Source organism: Pseudorca crassidens, chromosome 9 (assembly GCF_039906515.1).
Source record: "Pseudorca crassidens isolate mPseCra1 chromosome 9, mPseCra1.hap1, whole genome shotgun sequence".
Taxonomy (NCBI): Eukaryota; Metazoa; Chordata; class Mammalia; order Artiodactyla; family Delphinidae; genus Pseudorca; species Pseudorca crassidens.
Genome location: NC_090304.1, coordinates 31617243 through 31644004, shown reverse-complemented (window position 1 = coordinate 31644004; position 26762 = coordinate 31617243). Strand labels below are relative to the sequence as shown.

General features: G+C 36.7%; 1 protein-coding gene across 1 annotated transcript in view; it reads left to right on the top strand.

Moving 5' to 3' along the window:
• The first annotated feature begins 16969 nt into the window (after positions 1–16969).
• ANO3 (anoctamin 3) overlaps positions 16970–26762 on the top strand; it is a 269884-nt gene continuing 260091 nt past the window's right edge. The window contains exon 1 of the mRNA XM_067749578.1: positions 16970–17164. Coding sequence (XP_067605679.1) covers positions 17119–17164 — 46 coding nt within the window. The 5' untranslated portion in view covers positions 16970–17118. The remainder of the gene's footprint in view (positions 17165–26762) is intronic.

Here is a 26762-nt window from a genome sequence, read left to right as displayed (position 1 = left end):
AGTTTCGGTTTTAACACGTCTCCAGTTTTTCAAGAGAAGTTGCAAATAAGGGTATTTATCTAAATATCTCAATTTAGAATATTGGCAATACTTTCAACTCCTTAAAAAAAAATACTGTGTAAGTCTAATAAAATGACCCCAAGACCAGATTTGTTCTTTGTCTTTCAACCTGAAACCTCTGCTTTATACCCTTCAGAAATTTGTGAGGGGACAATGTAAAGAAAATGTAGCCCTGTTAATATCGACTGCCCTTCATCAAGCAGCTGATGAGTTATGCCAGTCTGTCACTTTATCCTGTTTGACTAAAGACCTCTCCTCTTTACTAGGGGCGGGGTTCAGAACAAAAAGGGTGAGTAGAGAATAAAGTTATCTCCTGCTGCTCATGAATGAGGTATCTATGGCTCAAATATTTGCTCTAGATGTTTGCCAGGGACAGTCCCTGTTTATACCTGCTGTCCCACCCAGTGTAATAATTAATAGTTCCCCTTTCATACTCAGAAATATGCAACTAGGTAAATATGTGGTGACATTAGTGCTGGTTAACACACGTGTCATAGCTATTGACAGACCAAAATCACTTGAATGAAGAGAGACAAGTAAATATTTGCTGGTTACTATATGAGATCAAACTGTTACAGTGTCTAGACTCAAAGCCAGGTTAGCTGACTCTAAAATCAGAAGTCTTTCCATAATCCAGGCTGTTTTAAAGTTTTACATTAAGCTTTTGAGACCTATTTTACAGATACTGGAACTAAGGCTAAGAGAAAATGTGCTCAGGCACATCTCTTAGGAAGTAACAGAGCACAGATTTTAACTAAGATCTTTTGAGGTCAAGGCTGCATACTTTCCTAACTGTCTCCCTATTTAGAAACCCAAGACCAGTCATTATACTATACATGACAGTCACTACACTAAAGGTACAATTTGGTGATGCATCTGTTAAGGGAAATAGACTCATAGAATAGGACTAATAATTGGGGAGACAAGACTAACTGGCGTAAAAGAATCAGAGAACAACTCATGATTCTATATAATTAAGTGCTGAATTATTTAGTAAGGATAAAGAGGTTCAGAAGAGACTCTGTGTGGGCTGGTATATTCAGGGAAGAGGTGGCACATCAACTACGCCTTGGAGAACTTGGGTGATGAACAGCAGGTGGAGAACATTCCCACAAGAGAAAACAAAGAGTATTTTTGGTTGTTTTTGTGAGGCAGATCAAGGAAATATATTCTGACCCAAAACTGAGAATTTGTGCTGGTGAATCAAGAGAAATCTGGTGGATAAATTAAGTTGGGCCAGATTATAAGATTTTTTTAATGTTTAATTTTGTTTTAGCCATACATACACATAACTTTACATAAATGCATAAATGTGTATTCGAATGTATAGTTATACAGACGCTTTAGAATGTATAGTCATTTTTCTTTTTTCCCTTTTTTGGCTTCCTTCTCTCACTTTCTTCTTCTATCCAGCTGTGTTTATCCACCCACACCCATGTTAACAAACTAGTATGTAGCTTTGTATATATTTTAACCCTGTTCAAATAATCAGATAGACTTCATGGTAGGATAAATCATAACTTACCATATTGCTGCGTCTGAGTTTTGTTTCCAGTGTTTTTTCTACCAAGATCAATGATGCAATAAAGACCCTGACATACAGGTCATTATTTATGGCTGCTATGTTTGTATGGGATAGACTTCGAGGAGGTGGATTATTGGTTAAAATAGGCTCTCATATATCACAGTTCCAAAGCAATGTATGAAAGAATGCTTTCCCCAACATCCCCTATAAAAATGGGGATCATGGCTCCTTTCCGTTGTTGCTAATGTGAAGGGCTTAAAAAATATACCTAGTTATTTTAACTTATATTTCCCTGACTGCCGGAGAAAATATTTTTCGCACTTTATTTATGATGTTTTTAGATTATGATCTGAGAATGTGGTCTGTAAATACTCTACATTTTTCTTTTATTTTTTTCTGTTGTGTCTTTTTTTTCCTCCCTCCCTCTCTCTTTCTCTCTCTTTTAAATTTATCAATCAGGGTTTAATCAGGGAAGCAGAATGAGAAATATTTTAAGTATTATAGAATAGGGATTTATTTTAGAAATTGGAATTTACCTAACTATAAGAGATTTTGATAAAAATGGTCCAAAAAAGGATGTTGGAGTATCGGATAAAAGCTACTAATCAGCCCTTCTGTATGGCTCGTATGGCAGACAATCAGGGAATTTGGAATGGGACTATGATGGAGCACTGGTGGAGCAGCCCATGGAAAAGCGATTGCCTCTGCACCTGCTGGTGGCATGGCTTCTCTACAGGAAAAAAAAGCTGGCTACGGTGCCAGGAAGAACAGGGGTTACCTAGAACCTGTGTGCACCTCAGTGTCATTCTCTCATTGCTTGTAAACACAATGACCTTCAGAGTGCAGTGGCTGCTGCTTCACTTCAGCTTTCCTAGCCATGCACAGATTTGTCTCTTGATTAGCTTTAAGCTGGAACCACACAGGGAAGGCAATTCCGGAAAACATAGTTGTAGCTTAGTGAGGTTGACAAAAAAGGTGATGTGACAGTTTGTTCCGAAATACAAAGGTAATGCATGTTCTTACCAAAATTCTGTTAAATTAAATGTTCATTGATTGTAGTAAGTCATCTAGATCGCTCTTTGTTTACTTGGGTCAACTATATTGTTTAAATTTTTAGAGCAGTATCCAGTCTCTTCCATTACAATTGCAAATTTATTAATTTCTTGATTTTCTAATAGTTTTCATTTTGTATTAAAATCTATACAATCTAAATGGGAAAATAACGTAAAAAAGAAGAGATACATGTATATGTATAACTGGACCATTTTGCTGTACACCTGAAACTACCACAATATTGTTAATCAACTATATTCCAATATAAAATAAAAAGTTAAAATAAACAGATGAATATTAAAAAACAAAAAGTATATATATTAAAGAAACCAAAAAAAGCTGTACGGATTGGTACAAAAAATATATGACTTATGTTTTATTTATAAATTATACCTTTATCTTTACATAATATGCCTCTGACACTTTAGTCATTGTAAAGTGAAATTCCGTCTAAACTGATATTAATATGCTAGATTTGCTTACGTTTTTATTAGCGTTTACCTGGAATCACTTTGACCATCTCTTTATTACTTTGCCTTATATATTTATATTTCTTAGAAAATGCATATCTTGCCTTTAATCCAATACACCTTTCTTTTTCTTTTTTTTTAACATCTTTATTGGAGTATAATTGCTTTAAAATGTTGTGTTAGTTTCTGCTGTATAAAAAGTGAATCAGCTATATGTATACATATATCACCATATCCCCTCCCTCTTGTGTCTCCCTCCTACCCTCCCTATCCCACCTCTCTGGGTGGTCAAAAAGCACCGAGCTGATCTTCCTGTGCTATGCAGGTGCTTCCCACTAGCTATCTATTCTACATTTGGTAATGTACATATGTCAGTGCTACTTGCTCACTTTGTCCCAGCTTACCCCTCCTCGGGTCCTCAAGTCCATTCCCTACATCTGCGTCATTATTCCTGTCCTGCTCCTAGGTTCATCAGAACGTTTTTTTTTTTTTAGATTCCATATATGTGTGTTAGCATACGATATTTGTTTATCTCTTTCTGACTTACTTCACTCTGTATGACAGACGCTAGGTCCATTCACCTCACTACAAATAACTCAACTTCGTTTCTTTTTATGGCTGAGTAATATTCCATTGTATATATGTACCACATCTTCTTTATCCATTCATCTGTCGATGGACACTTAGGTTGCTTCCATGTCCTGGCTATTGTAAATGGTGCTACAATGAACATTGTGGTACATGTCTCTTTTTGAATTATGGTTTTCTCAGGGTATATGCCCAGTAGTGGGATTGCTGGGTCATATGGTAGTTCAATTTTTGGTTTTTTGGGTAACCTCCATACTGTTCTCCATAGTGGCTGTATCCATTTACATTCCCACCATAGTGGCTGTATCCATTTACATTCCCACCAACAGTGCGAGAGGGTGCCCTTTTCTCCACACCCACTCCAGCATTTATTGTTTATAGATTTTTTGATGATGGCCATTCTGACTGGTGTGAGGTGATATCTCATTGTAGTTTTGATTTGCATTTCTCTAATGATTAGTAATGTTGAGCACCGTTTCATGTGTTTGTTGGCAATCTGTATATCTTCTTTGGAGAAATGTCTATTTAGGTCTTCTGCCCATTTTTGGATTGGGTTGTTTGTTTTTTTTGATATTGTGCTGCATGAGCTGGTTGTATATTTTGGAGATTAATCCTTTGTCAGTTGCTTTATTTGCAAATATTTTCTCCCATTCTGAGAGTTGTCTTTTCGTCTTGTTTGTGGTTTACTTTGCTGTGAAAAAGCTTTTAAGTTTCATTAGGTCTCATTTTTTAATTTTTGTTTTTATTTCCATTTCTCTAGGAGGTGGGTCAAAAAGGTTCTTGCTGTGATTTGTGTCATAGAGTGTTCGGCCTGTGTTTTCCTCTAAGACATTTATAGTGTCTGGCCTTACATTTAAGTCTTTAATCCATTTTGAGTTTGTTTTTGTGTATGGTGTTAGGAATTGTCCTAATTTCATTCTTTTACATGTAGCTATCCAGTTTTCCCGACACCAATTATTGAAGAGGCTGTCTTTTCTCCATGGTATATTCTTGCCTCCTTTGTCAAATACAAGGTGACCATATTTGTGTGGGTTTATCTCTGGGCTTTCTATCCTGTTCCATTGATCTATATTTCTGTTTTTGTGCCATTACCATACTGTCTTGATAACTGTAGCTTTGTAGTATAATAAGAAGTCAGGGAGCCTGATTCCTCCAGCTCTGTTTTTCTTTCTCAAGATTTCTTTGGTTTTGGGGTCTTTTGTGTTTCCATACAAATTATGAAAGTTTTTGTTCTAGTTCTGTGAAAAATGCCACTGGTAGTTTGATAGGGATTGCACTGAATCTGTAGGCTTTGGGTAATATTGTCATTTTCACAACGTTGATTCTTCCAATCCAAGACCATGGTATATCTCTCTGTTATTTTGTATCGTCTTTAATTTCTTTCATCAGTGTCTTATAGTTTTCTGCATACAGATCTTTTGTCTCCTTAGGTAGGGTTATTCCTAGATATTTTATTATTTTGTTGTTGCAGTGGTAAATGGGAGTGTTTCCTTAATTTCTCTTTGAGATTTTTCGTCATTAGTGTATAGGAATGCCAGAGATTTCTGTGCATTAATTTTGTATCCTGCTACTTTACCAGATTCATTAATTAGCCCTATTAGTTTTCTGGTAGCATCTTTAGGATTCTCTATGTGTAGTATCATGTCATCTGCAGACAGTGACAGTTTTACTTCTTCTTTTCCGATTTTGATTCCTTTTATTTCCTTTTCTTCTCTGATTGCTGTAGCTAAAACATCAGAAGCTACGTTGACTAATAGTGGTGAGAGTGGGCAACCTTGTCTTATTCCTGATCTTAGAAGAAATGCTTTCAGTTTTTCACCATTGAGAATGATGTTGGCTGTGGGTTTGTCATATGTGGCCTTTATTATGTTGAGGTAGGTTCCATCTATGCCTATTTTTTGGAGAGTTTTTATTATAAATGGGTGTTGAATTCTGTCAAAAGCTTTTTCTGCATCTATTGAGATAATCATATGTTTTTTTTCCTTCAGTTTATTAGCATGGTGTATCACATTGATTGATTTGTGTATATTGAAGAATCCTTGCATTCCTGGGATAAACCCCATTTGATCATGGTGTATGATCCTTTTAATGTGCTGTTGGATTCTGTTTTCTAGTATTTTGTTGAGGTTTTTTGCGTCTATGTTCATCAGTGATATTGGCCTGTAGTTTTCATTTTTTGTGACATCTCTCTCTGGTTTTGTTATCAGGGTGATGGTGGCCTCATAGAATGAGTTTGGGAGTGTACCTCCTTCTGCTATATTTTGGAAGAGTTTGAGAAGGATAGGTGTTAGCTCGTCTCTAAATGTTTGATAGAATTCGCCTGTGAAACCATCTGGTCCTGGGCTTTTGTTTGTTTGAAGCTGTAATTACAGTTTCAGTTTCAGTGCTTGTGATTGGTCTGTTTATATTTTCTATTTCTTCCTGGTTCAGTCTCAGAAGGTTGTGCTTTTCTAAGAATTTGTCCATTTCTTCCAGGTTGTCCATTTTATTGGCATATAGTTGCTTGTAGTGATCTCTCAGGATCCTTTGTATTTCTGCAGTTTCAGTTGTTACTTCTTCTTTTTTCGTTTCTAATTCTGTTGATTTGAGTCTTCTCCCTTTTATTCTGGATAAGTCTGGCTAATTATCAATTTTGTTTATCTTCTCAAAGAACTAGCTTTTAGTTTTAGTGATCTTTGCTATGATTTCCTTCATTTATTTTTCCTTTTTTTCTCTTCTGATCTTTATGATTTCTTTCCTTCTGCTAATTTTGGTTTCTTTTGGTTCTTCTTCCTCTAATTGCTTTAGGTGTAAGGTTAGGTTGTTTATTTGAGATTTTTCTTGTTTCTTGAGGTAGGATTGTATTGCTATAAACTTCCCTCTTAGAACTGCTTTTGCTACATCCCATAGGTTTTGGGTCATCGTGTTTTCATTGTCATTTGTTTCTAGGTAATTCTGATTTCCTCTTTGATTTCTTCAGTGATCTCTTGGTTATTTAGTAGCATATTGTTTAGCCTCCATGTGTTTGTGTTTCTTACATTTTTTTCCGTAATTGATATCTAGTCTCATAGCATTGTGCTCGCAAAAGATACTTGATGTGATTTCAATTTTCTTAAATTTACCAAGGCTTGGTTTGTGACCCAAGATAGATCTATCCTGGAGAATGATCCATGAGCACTTGAGAAGAAAGTGTATTCTGTTGTTTTTGGATGGAATGTCCTATAAATATCAATTAATTCCATCTTGTTTAAGGTATCATTTAAAGCTTGTGTTTCCTTATTTATTTTCATTTTGGATGATCTGTCCACTGGTTAAAGTGGGGTGTTAACGTCCCCTACTATGATTGTGTTACTGTTGATTTCCCCTTTTATGGCTGTTAGCATTTGCCTTATATATTGAGGTGCTCCTATGTTGGGTGCATAAATATTTACAACTGTTATATTTTCTTCTTGGTTTGATCCCTTGATCATTATGTAGTGTCCTTCTTTGTCTCTTGTAATAATATTTATTTTAAAGTCTATTTTGTCTGATATGAGTATTGCCACTACAGCTTTCTTTTGATTTCCATTTGCATGGAATATCTTTTTCCATCCCCTCACTTTCAGTCTGTATGTGTCCCTGGGTCTGAAGTGGGCCTCTTGTAGACAGCATATATATGGGTCTCGTTTTTATATCCGTTCAGCCAGTCTATAGTCTATGCATTCAGCCAGTCTATAGTCTATGTCTTTTGGTTGGAGCATTTAATGCATTTACATTTAAGGTAATTATCAATATGTATGTTCCTATTACCATTTTCTTAATTGTTTTCCGTTTGTTTTTGTAGGCCTTTTCCTTCTCTTGTGTTTCCTGCCTAGAGAAGTTCCTTTAGCATTTGTTGTAAAGCTAGTTTGGTGGTGCTGAATTCTCTTAACTTTTGCTTGTCTGTAAAGGTTTTAATTTCTCCAACGAATCTGAATGAGATTTTTCTGGGTAGAGTAATCTTGGTTGTAGGTTTTTCCCTTTCATCACTTTAAATATGTCCTGCCACTCTCTTCGGGCTTGCAGATTTTCTTTTGAAAGATCAGCTGTTAACCTTATGGGGATTCCCTTGTATGTTATTTGTTACTTTTCCCTTGCTGCTTTTAATATTTTTTATTTGTATTTAATTTTTGATAATTTGATTAATATGTGTCTTGGTATGTTTCTCCTTGGATTTATACTGTATGGAAACTCTCTGCGCTTCCTGGACTTGATTGACTATTTCCTTTCCCATGTTAGGGAAGTTTTCAAAATAATCTCTTCAAATATTTTCTCAGACCCTTTCTTTTTCTCTTCTTCTTCTGGGACCCCTATAATTCGAATGTTGGTGTGTTTAATATTGTCCCAGAGGTCTCTGAGACTGTCCTCAATTCTTTTCATTCTTTTTTCTTTATTGTGCTCTGTGGTAGTTATTTCCATTATTTTATTTTCCAGGTCACTTATCTGTTCTTCTGCCTCAATTCTTCTGCTACTGATTCCTTCTAGAAAATGTTTAAGTTCACTTATTGTGTTGTTCATCATTGTTTGTTTGCTCTTTAGTTCTTCCAGTTCCTCGTTAAATGTTTCTTGTATTTTCTCCATTCTATTTCCATGATTTTGGATCATCTTTACTATCATTACTCTGAATTCTTTTTCAGGTAGACTGCCTATTTCCTCTTCATTTGTTTGGTCTGGTGGGGTTTTACCTTGCTCCTTCCTTTGCTGCATATTTCTTTGTCTTCTCTTTTGCTTAACTTACTGTGTTTGGGGTCTCCTTTTCACAGGCTGCAGGTTTCTAGTTCCTGTGGGTTTTGGTGTCTGCCCCCAGTAGGTGAGGTTCGCTCAGTGGCCTGTGTAGGCTTCCTGGTGGAGGGGATTGGTCCCGTGTTCTGGTCAGTGGGGCTGTGTCTGTTGGTGTGTTTTGGGATGTCTGTGAACTTAGTATGATTTTAGGCAGCCTCTCTGCTAATGGTTGGGTTTGTGTTCCTGTCTTACTAGTTGTTTGGCATGGGGCGTCCAGCACTAGAGCTTGCTGGCTTTTGGGTGGAGCTGGGTCTTAGCATTGAGACGAAGATCTCTGGCAGAGCTCTCACCAATTGATATTACTTGGTGCCGGGAGGTGTCTCATTGTCCAGTGTCCTGCACTTGGCTCTCCCACCTTGGAGGCTCAAGCCTGACACCAGGCTGGAGCACCAAGACCCTGTCAGCCACACGGCCAGGTACGTGGGGATTTTCTTGCCTTTTGGGAAGTCTGAGATCTTCTGCCAGCATTCAGTAGGTGTTCTGTTGGAGTTGTCCCACATGTCGATGCATTTTTGATGTATTTGTGGGGAAGAAGGTGATCTCTACATCTTACTCCTCCGCCGTCTTGAAGGTCCCCCTGCAATAGGAGACTCCACCAATGACGCCAACCTCTGCAAGAGCTAGAGGTGCAGAGGCACTTTTTTCAGAGGGTTTGCAGCTTGCTTTTTTATTTTTCTTTTCCTTTTTGCTTTGTCTAGTTTCACTTGTACACAGGGCGCTTTCTGCGGAGACCTCTCACCTGGCACTTCAGATCAGAATGCCTAGTGAGAAACGGCTGCGCTGACACCTCAGCTCGGTGGGCTTCGCCATTTGCGGAAGTGCTGTCCCTGACACTGCAACTCAAGGTGGCCAATACATCTGTTTTTTAATGGGAAAAATGAGTTTGTTTATATTTCGAATATTGGCTGATGTACTTGATTTTAATCATTTCATTTTGCTTTGACTCTATTATTTATGTCCATTGTTGAGTGCATATTTTCCTTTTCCTTATTTTTCCTGGATTGATCAAGCTACAGTATATTTCATTTGTTTTCTTCTTGAACAATTTACTGTTCTTTACCCATTCATTAAATACTACTATCATTCTCCTTGTTCTCATAATCAGATGCTTTAACCCAAATTATTTTGCCTATTAAGGTACATGCTTCTCTTTGCCTCTTGTTTTATCCCCTCCTCAATAAAAGAAGGTCTTAAGATTGTTTTCGCTTTTCACTTTTCCTTTCTCGTGCTCCCTTCCCTCATTAGACTTCTGTAACATTTTTACTTCCCCCACTCCCAACTACCTGGACTTGTTGAAAGAAGTGATAACAAACTAGAATTTATTTTATAGTGTTTCCTTTCTTTTAAATATATCTTAATTGCTCTTATATTAAATATCCCAGGAAATTGTATTATTATTCACTTGAATACAATTAGATAAATATATATAAACATGATACTACTATATTTTATTCTTCTTTTATCTTGAGGTATCTCTTCTGATTCATCTTTTTTTTTTTTTTGTAGTAGCATCTTTCCTTAAGTGTTTAACCAAAGAAATTATGTAAGTTATGTATCCCTCAAATTACTGCAAATCCTTAAATGTCTTCCTATACTTAAGAATAAATTATATCCTGCCTAGATATGTGATTTTGGTATGAAGTCATTTCACCATCAGTCTGAAGAAACGATTCTAGCTTCGAGCATTGCTGATTAGAACGTCTAATGGCAGTCTATTTTCTGTTTTCCTTGCTCAATATTTTAGCAGTTCTTAGTGATAAAACTAATTTGGGGATTGGAATATACAGTTACTAGCATTAACAAGCAAACTTTCCCTAAAAGAACCATATGCAAATTTTTGTTTTTATTGTGTAAAATGTAGCACTATAATTTTTTCCAAATGTTCAACCATTGTTTTACAATAAAACACCACAAACTTGGAAAACTTGAAACTTCAAACATCTAAGGTTTATACAACCATTTGCTATCTATTCTTAAAGTAATTACAAAGATGTACTGTTTCTTCCCCTATAAAGCTTGCAAAGACTAATTATATATCCCTACTGAATTTGGCACATAGATTCCAGTATATATTTGTTAAATGTACTGAAAAGAAAATATGTAGTTTTCTCCTATTACTTGTAGAAATTACAGGAAGGGAGGAAGAAGACCTTTATTTGATATAAAATATGATTTACTGAATATTTTCAAGGTGATATAATGTAATCTACTATTCAGTGATGCTAAAATATTTTCTTTAGATTTATTTAATGAATACAAAGGCTCTAATTGACACATTGATTATTGATTCATAAATGGTTTCAAGTAACCAGTATTCATTTTTAAAGTAAATTCAGTGGTCTCATTAGTTAAATAATTAACTCAATAATTTTTTCATCCTATAACTTTTGTTTTGGCAAACTCTGTGTCTCTTCATTACATTACAATGTTCAATTTCAGATCTCACTCAAGTTCAAGTTGCACAAAGCTTCTATTTGTAGATTTACAACAGTGAAGATTTTCTGTACTATTTCCACTATTTTCCTTCAGAGGGGAAAGAAGGCCAACCATATGGATTATATTTCTGAAGTTATAGCACATGAAATTCTCTTCCAGCAGACAAGAATCCTGGAATATGAGGAGCAGAGCAGACCTTAGGGAGTACCTAATCCATCAATCTTGTTATAGATGAGCCACCTTGGGCCAAGAATGCAAAGCGATTTTCACACTGTTAGCATGCCAATTTATACACCAGGGTAAGTGTGTAGGCTCTAGACACCCAAAGCGATGCCCTCCTTCCACATTTTTCTGCTAGGTTAAAAAGGGGGCCTCCATGGCTAATTGGCGATTTTTTTTCAACTCCAAATCTGTACTATTATTGGATTCAAATGGCATAATGACTTTTTATATCCAGCTTATTTTAAAATACTTGTTATCATTTTGTATTTCATTTTTATATTTATTTTTCAACATAAGTAATACATATTTGATGGTTAAAGTGACTGCATAACTTACTGTCCAAGACAGGACACTTTTTTTAAAGTTTGAGGCTATTAATAATTACATTATGACAAAAGGCAACCCAGAACATAAGGTCACTCTAGGAATAAATGGAGAATAAGGTTAAAATATCAGTAAGTAAAATGAAAAAACCTTCGATTCATTCATATCTCCTCCATGTAGACTTAGCTGTATTTTGAGTTTCACCATTATAGATGTATCTATGCATACATGTTTTTGCAAAAGCTTATCTCACACTGAAATATTATTTTGCAGTCTGCTTTTATTAATTAAAAAATGTATCAGGAACACTTTTCCAGTAAATAAATATTCATGCGCACTATGGTTTTAAAGGATTTCTTAGATTACATTGTTAATATCTTTGGAGAAATGACAAGGCAGCAGACATATTCCTTGCTCAGCAGGACGGGTAATGTTCAAATAGAGACCACGGTTTGTTCACAATCAGTCACCCCAGCTTCCCAGGAGTCACGCATATATTATCTTTGAAAAGTAAATTGGTAATTACAAATTCTACCTCCATTTCCACATTCCTACTGGCAAACACCCAACAACCAACAAGGACAGGCCTACACAAGTCAGGCAGAGGCATCAAGCTATTAGAAGAGATTGTAGCCACACCCAGAATCAGTACCGCCACACCCAGAATCAGTACCGCCACACCCAGAATATCAGCTGACTATCAGCTGTGTTCAAAAGCATGGAAATAAACCAAAATAGAGTAGTCGATATGACCAGAGTATCAGCTTAAGAACTTACAAAGATTAGCAGACATAGAAAATAAATCAATAATTATTACATTCTTAAGTTTTCAACACAGCACAACAAAAGCAGTCTTTATGAAATTATCTGCCTGGGGTAAATAAAATTACAAAGCAAGGCAAATCCATAGTCTCGCATTCAAATCTTGAAAGGTAAGGACTTATACTTGAATATCTTGTTATTAGACTCTTCTGACAAATATACAACAGTTGAGTATCAGAGAAAACCGTTTATTTGGCAAATGTGTATTTGATCAGCTTTTATGTGCCAGACTATCTTTTAGGCAATGTGAGAAATAAAAAAAAAGTGAGTCAATACAGAGTCTTCCCTGAAGTATTTCTTCTGAACTAGAAGAAAAGTATGTGCCTACTTCCAAAAGGTAATATATATAATGCATGGTAGAAACATGACAAAAATGCCATGAAATGATGTTAATCATATTCTATAGGAACTAGAAGAGGTTAAATTCACATCTAACTGGCTTTATAGTAGGTGGATATGGATAAAGGAAGTCTTCATCCTGAAAATGGCATTGTTCTGGGGCCTTGAAGAATGGGTAGGGGTTGAAAAACCTTATGAGTCAGATAGGAGTTTTAGGATGAACATTCCAGTAAAAGCAGAGAGGCCTATGAGGAAGAAATCCATTGTAGCATCAAAAGAGTTTATAAAGGAAAGCCTTAGAAACAAGTCTGGAAAGTGGTGAGAGCAGATCGTGGAACTCCTTGAGTGGTAGAGCAGTGAACATGGACATGTTTCTGTAGGCAGCTTGCAGAGGTAATTGTAAGCTTTTCAGCAGGGACATACAATATAAACTGTGGTTTAATCCATCATCACCTCCTTTGTCCCACATATCTGCATTCTCTTGATGTTGTCTTTTTAAGCAAATCATTTTGTGTTCTTGTCTCTTGAAAATACTTGTGATAAAACCTTATCAGGCTGGATTCAGAGAAGGTGGAGGTTGCTGGCTTTCCTCCATTGCTTTCTTTTAGTTACATGTATCCATCAAGATTGTTACTCCAGAATGCTTCTCTGAACATATAGTCTGGATTTGAGCAGGACTAATCTGATAAATTCTGTTGTTATATAGTCACATGTGGCCAGGAACCACTGGTTTTGGGAAAACAATTGTACCCCACGCTTCCATTTATCACAGCATATGGTTTTTTTGAAGAGCTTTTTTGTGCCTTTAATAGAGTATGGAGAGCAAGTAGAACTAAAAAAGTACTTAATATAGTTTTATATATATATGTAAAATATATAAACTATTCTAAAATAATTTCCCTAGTCTTAAGAAAGCCTAAGAAAGAAGACAACTGCTCAGTGCACTAAACAAGCATTTTTTTCTTGAAGTCACTTTACATTTTAAAATTCATTGCTTTCTTTACTTACTCATTAATAAGCATTTATTAAGCATGTGTGACAGGAAATACACTGATCTCTGAAGAAGCAGATGCTGTACACTCAGTCTGCTCTCAAGGAGACCATAATCTTCCACCAATTGTGGCTTCCAGGGATATCTCGCCTTCTCTGTTTGTTACTCTTTGCAGATAAACCCATACTGATGTGACTTGGCTATTTCATTTTGCTCATTAATACCTTAAATAACTGGGTTCTAGAAAGGGAATAACCTCAAAGAGAATTTCTATCTCTATTTCTGTTTGCATTTAGGCAATGAGAAGCAGAATTGGAAATTTCAGTTTCAGTTAAGTGAGTTATTCAAGACCCAAAGAGGTACAACGAAACTCGCTGTTTTCCTGTGATAGAGCACAGTATGAGGAAACTTACAGTTGGCTGAGATGAGCAGTCAAATTTCAGAATTCAAAAGAATAAAAACCCCTCTCAATTATGTAAAGAACAGAGTCCCTTACCTCTCTGGGAGGCAACGGTTAGCATGGGGCCTGATAAATTAATTAAAGAGGACAGGAGTCAGGTGGCCAGCTGTGGGAGGGCAAATGCAGCAGAAACCTCAACAAGGAAAAAAGTCAGGTTCCAAGATCGAAAAAGAAAGAAAACTTGGAGTTGTAGAAAGATAGATATGGAGGGATTTTAAAGATATGTGTATTTAATCAATATTATATAATTTGTAGCAAGCATGAACATGACAAACATACATGGAGGTATTAAAAAAATCTACCCTAATCCCAGAATTAATTATTCTGGACATTTTGGTATGTTTCTTTCCAGTCTTTTTTTTTTTTTACTGTTTTGCAAAATATAGTCAAACTCACACTACATGTATTAATCATGCCCCCCCTCACTGAAAAAGACATAAAATAATTATTTCTCATCATTAAAATTTGAAGATAGTAACTTGCTCAGGAGCAGCCATCTAGCAAGTAAAGAAGTCAAGATTTAACCCCAAGCAGGCCAAGTCTGGCTCTGAACCTCTGTGCTCTACATTCTGCTTACACGCCTGTGGTGAACATGTATCAGCCATTCCGGTGTTCTTATTTTCATGATAGTTCCCAGAAACGTATTATCTCCCTTCCTTCCTCTTTTTCTTGCTTTCTTACTTTTGCTCTTTCATTCGTTCATTCATGTGCCCACATTAAGCACTGTGATTGGCTCTGGGGAATACAAATTTAAATAAGACACATTCCCCATTCACAAAGAGCTGCCCTGTCTAGAGGGAAGGCAGACAAATAAACAATTTCAAGATAGGCATGTATTTTCTCTCAGAAAATTTTGGAATCATTTTATTCAGCATATTTTCCACTTTGCATTAAACTGCAAGAAATTTTTTAAAAATTTGAAGAATGAAGTTTGAAACCAATAATAGTCATAAAAACCAAGCCAGCAATCGGTTTAGCTCTCCCTAATGAGGCTATTTAATATTCATTCCTAAACTTTCTGCACTAGAGATGTCAGTATAAAATATTTCCTTTTATCGAATCACAGATTTATTTTTCAGGAAAGTCTTTGTTCAAACGCCTCTTTCTGCACTCCCCACTTCCAAAACACACAAATTCTCTTTCTTTACACACCACACACACACACAGACACACACACACACACAGCCTTTCCTGCTCTTTGCAGTGCTTTTCCTGTAAACCAGATGGTGCTAGAAATTTCCTGGGCCCCTTGCAAAGCTGTTCCTCTAGCAACCTTCCTTAAAAGACTGATTTTAAAACAAGCAAAGATGTTCTTTGAGTCCCTTGCTAGTCAATCTGTCAGTCCAGCCTAAAATGTTTCTAATTAAAAGTTATCAGCTTTATGAGAAGATAATTTAATCATAGCTGCCCTGCAGAGGTTTGGATGCAGGGGTATTAGAAAGAATGCCAAACTCCTTTTTTGGGAAAAAAATAATGAGGTTAAATTCTTTCTAATGAGGTTCAAATTCTTAGTCAGTCTTAGCTCCAGCCGCACACATTCTTGCCTCCTGCTGGGCTGTGGTTGGAGAAAATCAGACATCAGCAGAAAAAAGAGTCTTTAGGAAATTGAAGATGTTACCTATAGCTGGAGTATAGGTAGGGTAGAACCAGAGGCTTTTAATTCTTTCAACTGTTTTTCCTGATCATGAGTTGAATTAATGCTCACATTTCAAAAATATTTCTGATTCAAATCCCAGTGATTTAAAAGGATTTGAAAAGGAAGATCGATCCACAGGCATCATAATTATAATAATAGTATCTAATATTTTGGGGGTGTTAGTTTCCTGCCATAAACTAGTCCTTAAATACATAGTCTAGTCTTTACCTGCGAGTTGGGTTGTATCAGAATGACCTGTGAGTTGAGTTGCATTGGAATTTTAACGAAAGGAGCAAATATAACAAAAACATCCTCAGGCAAGTGATTTATTGCTCTGGGTTTCAGTGCCCTCTTTTATAAAACATCTCTAAAAAGACCCTTTGTGGAGATCATCTCTGAGGTTTGTTCCAAATCTTCAGTTGGAGGTAAGCTCACATTGAGTTCATTCTTCTAACCAAGTATTTCTTCAGTGTCTGCATCCTGAGCTTTCCTATTTTGGCCACTGTGACCTTCTAAAAGTGACTTCACGTCTTTAGGTGTCAGATGCCTTCCTTTGTCTCTCAAGTAAGGTGTTGGTTTACATGATCTTGAGAATTCTTTGTTGTGCTGTGCTTCCGTTTCCTTTATAATATTAGTATGATAATAGTCTACCCACTTTGTAGGGCTTTTATGAGGATTAAATTAAGTAGCATGGTTAGTGTTTTTTCAGCACCTGTTACTTAGTAGGTGATAAATGGTCCAGGGTCACTATCATATATAATTCAGTCCCAAGAGCTGAAATACAAGAGGAGAACTCAAGTGTAATGTGCAAGACATTTAATATTGTTTAATAAAAACCATTCTACTGTATAAGTGGAGGTTATCCATATTTTCCAAATTCAAGTTTAAGAGGAAAAACAGAAACGTCTCTGCATCTGCAACTGCATTCCTCTCAGAGCAGAAACCAACTTTGCCCTTCTGTAGGTGCTAGTGTTACAGACCAACTTTTAGGAAATCAGTGTCTGTGCCTGGATATAGTAACCAGGCTCAAAACGAAAAAGAGGGAATTATTAGCGGTTCTAGAGATTTGCTCAGATTTATTTACAGTCTCTAGGAAAAATTCTCCCCTCCCACGCCCAGGATACCCCGCATAACGCCCACCCACACTGCGGCACTGGACACTCTGGGGATGCGGGGCTATTCCGCGAGTAGCCGCTAAGGGGAGCCGGACGCTGGACCGCCCTAGCCGTTGCCATGACAACAGAGGGCGCGCAGCCTAGGGAGCGAAGTGCTGGCTAAAGCAGGTGTCGGATTGCAGGGCGCTCGCGGATATTCCGGAATTGCATTGAGCCCGGGAGGCTCTCTCAGGGTACGGCTACAGGTCACCTTTTTCTCGGACAGCTTCCTAAGCCGGCGGGGACGCACTGAGTGAAAATGGTCCATCATTCAGGCTCGATTCAGTCCTTTAAACAGCAAAAAGGTCAGTCGGAATCTTGGTCCCCCCTCCCTGTGGGCGTCACGTACCGTCTGCATGCCCTTGCAGTTGTGTAGGAGCATCCTTTCCAGACTAATGCGACGCAGAGGTGGAGAACTCTGTGAAGTTTAAAAAATGTTCTTCTTTTATTTTTTTAATGCCTCTTCACTCTGCATCCGAGATGAGTCTGATCTCTGAGCCTCCGCACGGTCCCTAGGAGAAGCGGAATTCGTCATTTCGGGGACTTGATTTAATGTATATCTCTCTAAGACTGTGTCAATGCATTGCAGTAAACCAGCTTAGTAGGGGTTTTCCTACCAGCACCCTGAGGTTTGAAGACAGAGATATTGGACCAGGTTTGTCCCAGTCTGTGTTTCAGATGGCTAATAAGCTCCACATAAGTGTATCTCCTATTTGAGACCATTTTACACAATCCTAGGATAAATTAATTTTGGGACTGTTCCAGAAGTTGGCCTGTTGAAGGAGCTCTGAAAGTTTCTTAGAAAAATCCATTTTTTCCTTGTCCTATGCTTGATTCTGGGTTTCAATTTTTTTGTTAATATTGGTAGGTTCCTCTTGTAGGGACGTTGTATTATCCCTCTTTGCTTCTCCTTCAAGTTTCTCCCTGGATGCAGTGATGAGTCTACATGTTCATAGTCAAATCAAGAATTTTTCCAAGTTATTCTCACCCTTTGGTCCTTGTTCCTTATTTTATTTAACAGGTTTTTAATAGACCACATATATTTTTGTACATATTTCCAGTTTTCTGGAGTTTGTCCAAAAATTATTAAACAACATAATTGCCATTTAATTGAATTAATGACGGTAATTATGCCATAGCTGACCATATGGTACCTAAGATATGTGAATTCTGGAATGGTAAATTTGCTCATGCAAAGTGAAGTAAATAGGGAATTCCCTGGTGGCCTAGTTGTTACAATTCCGACCTTTCACCGCCATGGCACATGTTCAATACCTAGTTGGGGACCTGAGATCCTGCAAGTCGTGAGGCACGGCCAAAAAAAGCAGTGAAGTAAATATTTAGTTACATATTCCTACTCCCCCCAACCCAGATTTTATCCATATTATTTTGGTCAACAGTTTCGGTGTAGCTCTTTGCCTTTCTTTAAGCAAAAATTGGTGGACCCGCCAGGGATGATTTAGTAGGGATTCCTGCATTAGGCAGAATATTGGACTGAGTGAGCTTTGAACAGCATAATTTTATACTCTGTTCAAATCCAAGTTCTCTAGGTTATTTTACAAATATGTTGGAATTGGGAGTGAGGTGAAAGACTGTCTGGGTAGACAAAACATTCAGGTAGTATGCAGTTCCACTTCAAGTCTAAATGTTCCAAAGAAAATTCAGTTGTTCAAGAAGTTGTATTCTCTTTAATCATTGTTTTAAACACATACAAACTTTCAGAATGAAGACAATTATAGGAACTTTGCACCAGCTTCATACGATTAATGTCCTCCTCTGAGGCATGGCTATGGGTAATGTATTTCTGGGACCTGGAATCTTGACATGCCCCCATATAACTTATTATGTATGGACACATATTGTGTTTTTAAAAGCAAATAATTGCCAACTTTAGGACCAACTGTGATTGCTCAAAGTGACTGATAAAAATTTATACAAGTCCTGGAGCTTCATATTGTTTCCTTTATGATGCATTATGAGCCATTTATTTTCAAGTCTTCCTTTACTTTTTGGCAGAAAAGGCAACTTTAAAAGAAGGATAAATGAGGAGAGCAGGAGGGATAGGAAAGGAAACATCATTAAAGTGGTCCTGGTTAATTGCTTCTTAACCCTGAGTGGGCATTCCAAAAAGACATGCCAAACTCAGTATTAGCTGTTTTAATTTTACAAAGAGGGAGGAGTAAAATACTATTCTAGATGCTTTCTGACCCAGGAAGTATGAGACAGAAAACTTTTAAGGGTGCGCTTCATCATAACATTAACCTGAAAACTGCACATTAAAGAGGAGAAAATTCTGTACTGGAACTCTGGGGTTCTAAATGCTAAGCTCGCCTTTGTAACTAGCTTAAAAACCTTGAGTGAAGTTTTTAACTTCTTTGGAATTTACTTCATATATAAATACGAAAAGAGTGAACACCTGACTCCTATGGTCTTCCTCTGTTCTATGGGAGGGGCAGGTGCAATGAAAACAGAGATGATTTTTGTTTTCCCCTGGGCCAGATAAAAGGAAAGCCCTGCTTTTAGTTCGCTCTTAGGAAATAATTTAGGTAAGTAAACCAAGTTATGAGGATTATTTTTTATCTTAAGCAAGTGATATGTCTTTTGTGATTTTGATTTCAACTTTATAATACCTAGAAATAGCCTGAGATATTCAGAAAACGCTGTTATTACAAAACTTTAAAAGTGTTCACTGACACTTGAAAAACACACTCTATAATTAAACTCTCAGCAGGCTTGGAGATGTTCCAGTATACTTGAGAAATATGTAGTAATCAATCACTGATCCAAATTCCCTCACTGATATTACTCAGTGTTTTTCAATAAATCAAGATAGATGTCAGAATAGTTATCTTGAAATGAAATACTATATGTAAGACCAAATTTCTCAAGTTAATCTAGTATCTTCATTTTCAGCCTTGGATTTTAGTCCTACATATCCTACTTACAAGTTATGTTCTTTAATATCTCTGAGCCTCCATCACCACCTCTGTGAAGTGAAGATAATATATATGTTGCAAAGTTTTACTTAGCAGTTTGTCTGGCACACAGTTGGGGCTCAAAAATATAGTAAATAATAATAGTTGTTATTCTTCCCAGGCTCATCCATCTTTTCTGACTTCTTAGGAGTAAAAATAACTCTCAGTGGTTTCTTAATAATTGGTTGCCCTGTATTTTCCTTTGTCTCCCTCAGTTTTATTACTTTAGGGTTTCTTAGGGAAAACTGGATTCCAGACCATCTAAGGATTCCTTACAGTAGTCTTGAGTTACAGTCCCAAACTACTCAATTCATACGCCCATCCCTCAGAAAAACTTCCCCCAAATTCCCGTAAAGTAAATTTAGATATTCAATTATTTTCATAATTTTAAAATTCCATTGCAAATAAATTGCATTTATTCACTATCCACTCAACCCATATTTAGCAGGCTCTTGCTATAGAGAACTTCGTACAGTAGGAAGCCTGCTAAACATAACCTTTATTTATAGGCAACTCTGCATTTTTCTAGGAAGATGGTGACATTTTGTTTCTTGGCCGTGCCAGTTAAGTTTTATTTTCTGAAGAAAAGACCCACATATATTTTTGATTTTTTAATTAAATCCTAGATTTTTCCATTAAGTGGCATAATAAGTTAGGAAGTAAAAAGTGAGAATCCTCAGCTAGAGTGGGGGGAGGGTTGGGATGGGATTATTTCATACTTTATTTCTGAAGTCCCAAGGGTAAACTGGAGTGTAATATGCTTACAGACAACTGGGAGTGTGTGTTTGCCTTTGCCTTGGCATGTGTTGGAGGAACACATTCTCTGGCAAATCATCAGTGATTTCTGGTAAAAGTTCAACTGTGCTCCTCAGCCAGGCTTGTTCCGTTTCACTTGATTTAAAATGGACTCATGTGTCATACAAGAGTGGATGAGAAAAGGGCAGTGTTAGTTCTGGCTTCTGGTGGCTGTTATTTACCAATACAGCTAGTAAGACTTTCAGAGAAGCCATAGGTCACATCAAACACAGCCTGTCCCAAAAGGCTTGGGTTTAATGGGATCAGCTGAAGCTGTTAAGTGATTCATCATTATCCTAAAGGACATTTGATTAAACATGAGAAGAGTGTTTTTAATATTTCCACATAATCAAATACTTCCTACTCAATAAATTATGTAATAATAATCTTTACACTTACATGGGGATTTACAGACCGCAAGCACTTTCATTCTCTTTTTCTCAAAAGAAATTACTTGTGCAGGGGGCCCACCTGTAGTGCCTCCCAGCCACCAGCCTGCTTTGTGCTACTTCATAAGAACTAGGACGGTGTTGGGGAGAATACCTGGTTTCAGAATCTCTGATATCCACTGTTTAAGCCTTCTTTTCCCTTCGCTGATATTTTCAGGACCTAGAATCTTCCTGTACCCTTACCCTGGTGAAGCCAGGAAAAAATCTGAAGCCATTTATATATTGACAGAAATGCATTCACGCATTCATATTAACTATCCCTGGTATTTTGACACTCTATTCTTTTATTTATGACTGAAGAAGAGAAGGCATTGTGTCTTGTTAAAATACTTCCCAGCCATATAGGGAAAACAGTTGGGGAAGATATTTTAGGGTCAGAAATTATGCTGACTGGTACTTAGGTACTGACTGGTACTCAGGCTCATACTGAGTATCAACCTGTATCATCAGAAAGAATTGACCATATAATCTAATTGAGAGCCTCTCTGGTCTTCTGATCTATTAATTTTCACCCTTCCCTTTCTTTCCCTTTCCACAGCAGACTTCTTAGATATTTATGACTCTTGTTATAGATAATCTCCTAGTAAGGGTGAGCCAAACTATGAAAAGAATATAGAACACTATCAAATGTAAAATAGGTAACTAGTGGGAAGCAGCCGCGTACCCCAGGGAGATCAGCTCGGTGCTTTGTGACCACCTAGAGGGGTGGGATAGGGAGGATGGGAGGGAGATGCAAGAGGGAGGGAATATGGGGATATATGTACACATATAGCTGATTCACTTTGTCATATAGCAGAAACTAACACAACATTGTAAAGCAATTATACTCCAATAAAGATGTTAAAAAAAAGAATATAGAGATATTTCAATCCAAAAAGCAAATGTGTGTCTAGCATCATTTCTTAAAAATGCTGTACACCTCAAATGGCTCAGAGGAATTATTACCATGTTACTTCAAAGTAAGAACATGGATGTTTAAAATGATAACTTTGAATTAGCAACAATAGTATATATTATGTGATAAATATATATCTTATATTAGGAATGAAGACAAGTGATAAAGTTTAAAAGAAATTGCATCCAAAATAATTATAATGTGGGCTTCCCTGGTGGCACAGTGGTTGAGAGTCCGCCTGCCGATGCAGGGGACGCAGGTTCGTGCCCTGGTCCGGGAAGATCCCACATGCCGCAGAGCGGCTGGGCCCGTGAGCCATGGCCACTGAGCCTGCACGTCTGGAGCCTGTGCTCCGCAACGGGAGAGGCCACAACAGTAAGAGGCCCGCGTACCGCAAAAAAAAAAAAAAAAAAAAAAAAATTAACAAAATAATTATAATGTAAATATGTGTGTTTATTAAAGCTGTCTAGAAGTTCAGTTATCCAAAGCCTCATATTTCTTGAGGATTCTAGAGAGCTGAATTTTTCATCTGAATCTAGAATTTAACATTGTACTGTGCACATGAATGTTCCTGGACAAAAATATTGGGGGTTGACGATCACAGTTGTCCCTTGCACAACATGGGTCTGGCTTATGTGGGTCCACTTATATGTGGTTTTTCTTCAATAGTAAATACTGCACGATCTGCAGTTGATTGAATCCACGGATGCAGAACTGCGGATACAGAAGAACCAGGTATTTAGAGGCCAACTATAAATTATATGTGAGTTTTGACTGCATGGAGAGTCAGCACCCCTAACCCTCATGTTGTTCAAGGGTCAACTGTATATAAATTAACTTATCAAGAAAAAGCCCCCAAATCTTTAAGAAAGCACAGGAAAGCTCAACCTTCTTCTATTTATTATTTTAGTATTTTATAATTGCTCAGATGTTTAGAAAATATTAATACTTGCAGATTAATATAAAGTAGTTGTGCCTTGATGGAAAGAGCATTGACTCAAAGTTTCCTGTGACTGAATCCTGTCTTTACCTCTATAACTCTGGGTATTTACTTTTTCTGGGCCATAGGTTCCTTATCCACTGTTTCAGGGTAATAATCCTCATCTCTCAGGATTGTAGCAAAGGGTAACAACAACAAGAACAGCTGAGTCAGCTAATGTTGTGCGAATACTATTACTGCCCACTGTTACAATAACTTAAAAGTACACTGCATTATTTCATACTTACTAAAGCTTTAGTAGTTAGATATATAATTTGTTTTTTATTTTCAAGGTGAGGGAACTATGGTTTAGATGTTACATGCATTGCAAAGTTAACTCTTAATGAGTTCAAAGCAGAGTTCTAAGATCTCTGAGTTTGATTGTGGTAAGGTTGCTATCCCTTCTGTGGCCTTAGTAAAATGAAAACTTTAGACAGAATGATCTCCATGACGCCTTCTGACTCTGCAGCTCATCAGAAGTTACAGAAGTGTGAAATCATATTCTAACCCTGACAGATCATTAGTACGACCAATCCAGCTGTCCCTTAATTTATTGCCTTTCCTCCTAAATTGCACAGTAAAGCAGCAATTATTTTAAATTCTGGTTGGTTTCAACTCAGCAAGCATGTAAGAAGCCTGCACCAGCTGCAGGATCCAGGTTCACCAAAAAATGAGGCCCCAAATTCACATCCTCACGATAACTGAGATACAGTTGGCTATGGAGGAGAGGACTTTCTTGTGGGTAAATTGGATGGATGTGAAAGTACATTGCTGAAAGTATTTTTCAATTGCACTGTATTATTCATGGTACACTTCTTATTATTATGTTTCTAGAAAGTTAATAGGCTGACCGAAAGGCATTGCCCCAGAATAACTCCTAAGAGTGTATATATTTTATGTTTGGCTTTGGAGCGCTAGTAGCAGCAATTTGGGGGTGGAGGTGTGGCTACGTTGCAAATATATGCAAAAGTTCTGGCTTAAACACAGTTTCCATCACTCACTGGTATCTTGAGCAATTTGTTCTATCTACCTTAGCTCATTTCCCAAATATGGAAGATCTAAATAATCACCTGGATTTCTTGTTAAAATGTAAATTCTTCAGTGCCTCCAGACTTATAGAATCTCATCTGCAGGAAAGGAAACTAGGAATCTGTGTTCTTTACAAACATGCATCCTATGGAATTCTTACAAGGCCCATTTGAGAAACAATTTTGTAAAAACTTAATGTAACTGTGTAAGCACTGAGTGAGATAATGGATTTAAGTGAGTGGACTAAAGTAAGTTGTAAATAGATGATCTCTATTATTAGTAGAGGCAAACTATATAGATTCTAGATACACTTAGCTGCATACATGCATTTAGTACTATGAAAATATAACTTTAATGTGTTTCTAATATTAATTATAATTCCCCAATTCCTCTTCTTTAAGGTTTGATGAGGTTCCTAAATGAGAGTTACTGTCTGGTCTCCTTTACTGGATACTTCAGTAAAGGAGTTTTTATACTTGTAACGGAGAACTCAGACTTTGTCTCCAGTTGTCTTATCATGACCTTTGTAAATACCTCAAATGCTGTCAATTTATTTTTTCTCTAGGTATTTTAATTCCTATTTTTTACTGTATAAATTTTTGCAAAAGAAGACGCTTTGGTGAATATTCTGTTTTGGTGAATATTCTGTCTTGATGACGTGTCTCAACATGGCTTTTCTAAAAATAAAATATATAATAAAAGTTTATAGTTCTCCTTGATTTATGTATAGGATAGATATGTGTTAGGTTTGTGTTTTTAAAATAATTTACTGTCATAATTTAAAGTCATTGTGAGAAAGGCAACATGTGCAATAAAAAGCCGCGATATGGAATCACACAGACTGTGATAGTGGGTGATCGTGGGCAAACTAATTTCAGTGGATTTCAGTTTCCTCACTTCTGAAATCAGAATAATAATGTACTATTATTAAATGTTTAAACACTGTTTAAAGTGTTTTGCTTGTAGTAACCCCCTTAATATTCATAAAGAGACATTTCTATTAATGTAATTTCATAGATGAGGAAACAAGGGCAGAGAAATTAAGCAAGTGTTCAAAGTCACAAAACTAGTAGAGGTGGAGCTAAGATACCTATCTGGCAGGTAGAAATGTTATGAAGATTAGCACTTGTGTTCCTCCTATAGGAATTGCTATATAGTAGCCTCAATACTTTGTAAATAATGTTTTTATAAAACATCATTAACTCTCTACTCTGACTCCAGATCAATGAGATTAAATATTGTTCATTACTCAGCACAGTTTTCAATCTTTACCTATTTCATCTGCCCGCTTGGTTGCACCAGCATTTCCCAGTTCATTTTTTCAAATGATTCTCCCAAAGTTTAGCTCATTGCAAAGATTCAACTTCTTTTTTTTCTTTTAAGTAAAATGAGTTTAATTTACTGACATTAGCTCAATTTAGACATATTCGAAAGACATAAAAATAGTTTTTATCTGTGAACTGGTGGATCTCGCAGACGCAGTGTTATATTTACTTGCAGTCAGTGGTACACTTATAGTCTATTTGCCCAAAATTACTTTGCATACAGATTGAACATAACACAAGGTGGCCTCAGACTTACAATAAGAGCGAGATGGATGGTCATGAACTTGAGTGCAAGAGTCAAGAAGCTTGTGTTCAGATGATACTTCTGTATGATTTGCTATGTGTGATTGCATGATCTTTGCCATAATTTTACTTCTTTAAACTTCCCTCTTTCTCTTATATAAATTGAGGCTGATATGGTTGTTTTGAGGATGGCTTTTTGTAGTGCATTCTAAAAAGTAATCCATTTACCATATTGGCTCTCCCTGTTTTTGCTACTTTTTCTAATCTTAAAGATTCTAAGATATCCCAGTACTAGTTATGCTTGTAGTATAGATGTTCCTATAAAACGCAGATCAGGAAAAGTCGAATTTAACACCCTTTCCTTACAGTTCAGTACTTATGCCGTGATTCAAAAGAAATCAGGCCAGGGCAGGAATAAAGAAGCAGACGTAGAGAATGGACTTGAGGACACAATGGGGGAAGGGGAAGCAGGGATGAAGTGAGAGAGTGGCATTGACATATATACACTACCAAATGTAAAATAGATAGCTAGTGGGAAGCAGCCGCATAGCACAGGGAGATCAGCTTTATGCTTTGTGACCACCTAGAGGGGCGGGACAGGGTGGGTGGGAGGGAGGCGCAAGAGGGAGGGGATATGGGGATATATGTATACATATAGCTGATTCACTTTGTTGTACAGCAGAAACTAACACAACATTGTAAAGCAATTATACTCCAATAAAGATGTAAAAAAAAAAACGAAAAACAGCCTACCTATGAATTTCAACATATAAAGGTTTAAATTTAGAAAATAAAATTATCTAAAAATAATCCATATATTGTTAATCTCTGAATTTGCATTTATTTTTTATGTAACATTAGTAATTTATGATTATTTATGATCTTTTATTATGCTTATAAAAATTAGAGAGCAATATTATTCATGGATTGAAAGTATGGAAAATGGTAATGAAAACAAATTTTATTCACATAGGTTTCAAATTACATGTTCCTCTTCATATTTTGTGCATGTTATAATATGAAACAAAAAGATTTACAAAGTCCATCACTGAACATAGACAAAAAAATTGGGGGTGTACAGTAAATTCAAAGTTCCTTACTAAGGAAAATAGTCTTCCGCGTAATGCCTCCTTTGGGCCACTAATATTTTGAATGATGCTTCTCTATTTCTCACACGTTGCTCCATGTTGAGTGAGTTGGGGGTGTGCACAAC